At 27.6% G+C, this 3526-nt stretch overlaps 1 protein-coding gene across 1 annotated transcript; it reads left to right on the forward strand.

Moving 5' to 3' along the window:
• Positions 1-1673: 1673 nt before the first annotated feature.
• On the forward strand, positions 1674-3526 carry LOC129608027 (N-sulphoglucosamine sulphohydrolase; the record flags this gene model as incomplete). The annotated part of the gene is made up of 2 exons (XM_055519329.1): positions 1674-1837; positions 2079-3526. Coding segments are annotated over exons 1-2 (1545 nt in total), but the record flags the coding sequence as incomplete, so codon positions are not given.

Genomic DNA, 3526 nt, shown 5'->3' on the forward strand with positions numbered 1-3526 from the left:
TAAATATAAAAACTCCCACGAGTGAATTTTTTCACATCTAATTTCGTTTACAATCGAGTTTTAACTAATTAAAGCTCAGGTAAAAAAAAAAAAACAATAAGAAATTTTTAATACGTTTGAAGACAGGTAACAAAATGAAAGAAAGAGAAACAAACTCTACCGTAAAATGACATTTAAATACAGTTATAGGTTTGCGTTGCTTTACGCAAATGTAACTTATAATTATTGTGAATGAACGGAATAAGAGTACAATTTTTAAATACTTCTATTTACGATATTAAATTAGTGTAGGATTAGTTGTGATAAATATGGTATTTGTATTGCAATTTTAAGAAGCACTCCTTGGTTAATTAAGCATCATAAAATATTTAAAGAGTGTGAAAACATTTTCTACTAAAAAATATTTTATATTTTCATTTGTCTAATACAAAATTCTGATTAAATTCTCATATTCTTTGATTTATTACAAAAAAATTAATGGAAAGCATTTTGAAACAAATGAAACCGAAACAAAGTTAATAAATAAAATACGTTTCTGTTTTTTATTATTTTCGTTTGTAGCATGTTATGACCATTTTGAACGAGAGTAAAAAGAATAATATTTGAAAGTTTTTTAGGTTTTTACATTATTGACGAAAATTATTTTAAAAATTTACGATCTGGTTGGTGTTTGTAAAATTATAACTCAGCAAAAATATTTGACTCAGCCATCTATTTTTTAATAGACGCACTAAATGCAGAAAAAAATCTCTCAAATGAATGAGTTATATTTTCTAAATTGACAAATTAATAAAATATTGCATATATATAGGAAATTAGTTATAATACTTAGCTGTATGCAATATGTGTAGGCATTTACAAACTAATGTGGTGTTCGGTCAGTGTGTCTGAAATGTAAAATGTGATATAGGGTCAGTGTCTCCCAAACACCTTGTGTATACTCTGATAACAAAGTGTTAATAACAATGTATAAAAAGAGCAACATTATGTGAGTGGATAAAGAATAAAGTATAATGCTGTTGATGTTTAAAACATAGATTTTTGAACACATAGATAATAACAATATAATAAACATAAAATATATAATGATCATATTATTTACAAACAGTAAAAAATGTATCTTTTTTGGTATCTATTGTCGTATGCAATGTTGATATAAATTGAATAAGGGGATACAATGTTGATAAATAATACAAGAGACCTAAACCAGGTTTATTCTTGTTTCCTAAATGATTTCATTTGCGGATTTTTCAAAACGTATTGAATACGTTCTACATGTAAATATGTACATACATGAATGTATCTATATTCTATATATACATAATATTATTGTACGTAGTATAGAATCGCATACAAGTAGTTCTGTCGACAAATTTTTATATATTAAAACTTCCCAGAAGGCGTATTATAACGGATGGCAAGCTGTAGTTTGACCATAGTGTAATGTAATTGAATAAGTTCGAATTTATATGAATAACTTCGAATCTACATTTTTATCATTGAATTCTCTTTCTCATACAATGAGTACTTACTTTGCCTTATACAATATCGGAAGATTAAATAAAAAAACAAAATAAATTCAAAATCGGGAAAATTTTTTGTATAATATCGTGGTAATGATGGTTATTCATTTCAGTATTATTTCGGTTGTGATACTCAGCTGATCATTTAATTTTATTTTATATGATCATTGTAATTTTATAAATATTTTATATTGTTAATTGCATAATTATTTTAGAAATGATTTTAAAAATATTACCATGGATAATTTTATTTTTGGAATTGTTTTCAATTCAGTGTTACTGTTCAAAAATCAAAAACGTTTTATTATTATTGGGTAAGTTCAATTTTGTGTATTTTGTGTAAAAGATACTTAAGTTTTATGCTCTTTTAATCAAAACATTTCATAAAATGAAAGTTGTACTCGTAATAAGAAAGTTTTCGGTTTACTTTTTATTTTTTACAAACACTTTCATTTATTGAGACCGGTTAATGAAATGTATTTTTTGTTATCTATATTGAATTTTAATGTTCTGTAAAGATTTTGATTAATGTTATTAATGATTTTTTTTTTTTAGCTGATGATGGAGGATTTGAAATGGGAGCTTATTTAAACAAATTTTGTCAAACACCTAATTTAGATAAATTAGCTAAACAATCGTTGATTTTTCATAATGCATTTACATCTGTTAGCAGTTGTTCTCCGAGTCGTGCACAAATTTTGACCGGAATGCCATCACATCAAAATGGAATGTATGGTTTACACCAATCATATCATCATTTCAATGTTTTTGATAAAATTCATTCATTACCAAATATTCTTAAAAGAAATGGTATTACAACTGGTTTAGTTGGTAAGAAACATGTTGGGCCAAAAAAGAATTTTCATTTTGATTATGAACAAACTGAGGAGAATCATCCTATTAATCAAGTTGGACGTAATATAACACAAATAAAACTTTTTGTTAGAGAATTTTTAGAAAATGTAACAAATGATGGTCAAAATACAAACCCATTTTTTTTAATGGTTGCTTTTCATGATCCTCATAGATGTGGTCATATTACACCACAATATGGCCAATTTTGTGAAAGATGGGGTTCTGGAGAAACTGGAATGGGTACTATACCTGATTGGAAGCCAATTTATTATGACTGGAGAAATTTAAATGCTCCATATTATTTACCTCAAACAGACGCAGTAAAACAAGAAATATCTGCACAATACATGACAATATCCAGACTGGATCAAGGTGTTGGATTAGTTCTGAATGAATTAAAACGAGCAAAAGTTGATGATGAAACTTTAGTAATATATACTTCAGACAATGGACCACCGTTTCCAGGTGGTAGAACAAATCTTTATGATCCAGGTGTTAGGGAGCCGATGTTTATATATTCACCAGAAAATGGTTCCAGAAGAAATTCAGTTACCTATTCCATGTCCAGTTTACTAGATGTATTTCCGACAATTTTAGATGTTTTTAAAAATAACGAGTCTTTGGCTGTGCCTTTAACAGGCAAATCGTTGTTACCATTACTCAAAGATGAACCAAAACCAGATCCTGATGAAGCAATTTTTGGTAGTCAAAATTTCCATGAAATTACCATGAACTATCCAATGAGAATGATTCGTACTAAACAATACAAATTAATTCACAATTTAAATTATGAAAGTTATTTCCCTGTTGATCAAGATCTTTATACATCGGATACATTTCAAGATATTTTAAATGCTACTTTGGCTGGGAAAAATTTACCTTGGTTCAAGAATTTGAAGTCGTTTTACGACAGACCTGAATGGGAATTATACGATGTCAGACGAGATGCTGAAGAAATATGGAATTTGGCTGGAAAATCTAAATTTAAGGATATTAGAAAAAATTTAGAAAAGCGATTAATGGATTGGCAAATTAAAACTAATGATCCATGGCGATGTTCTCCACATGCAGTATTAGAAGAATCAGGCCCATGGAAAAAAAATCCTGCTTGTTTAACTTTAGGACATAATTCTTTAAAATCAAAATAT

The sequence above is a fragment of the Condylostylus longicornis genome, unplaced genomic scaffold (assembly GCF_029603195.1).
Source record: "Condylostylus longicornis isolate FDR11 unplaced genomic scaffold, ASM2960319v2 ptg000030l, whole genome shotgun sequence".
In the NCBI taxonomy this organism is placed as follows: Eukaryota; Metazoa; Arthropoda; class Insecta; order Diptera; family Dolichopodidae; genus Condylostylus; species Condylostylus longicornis.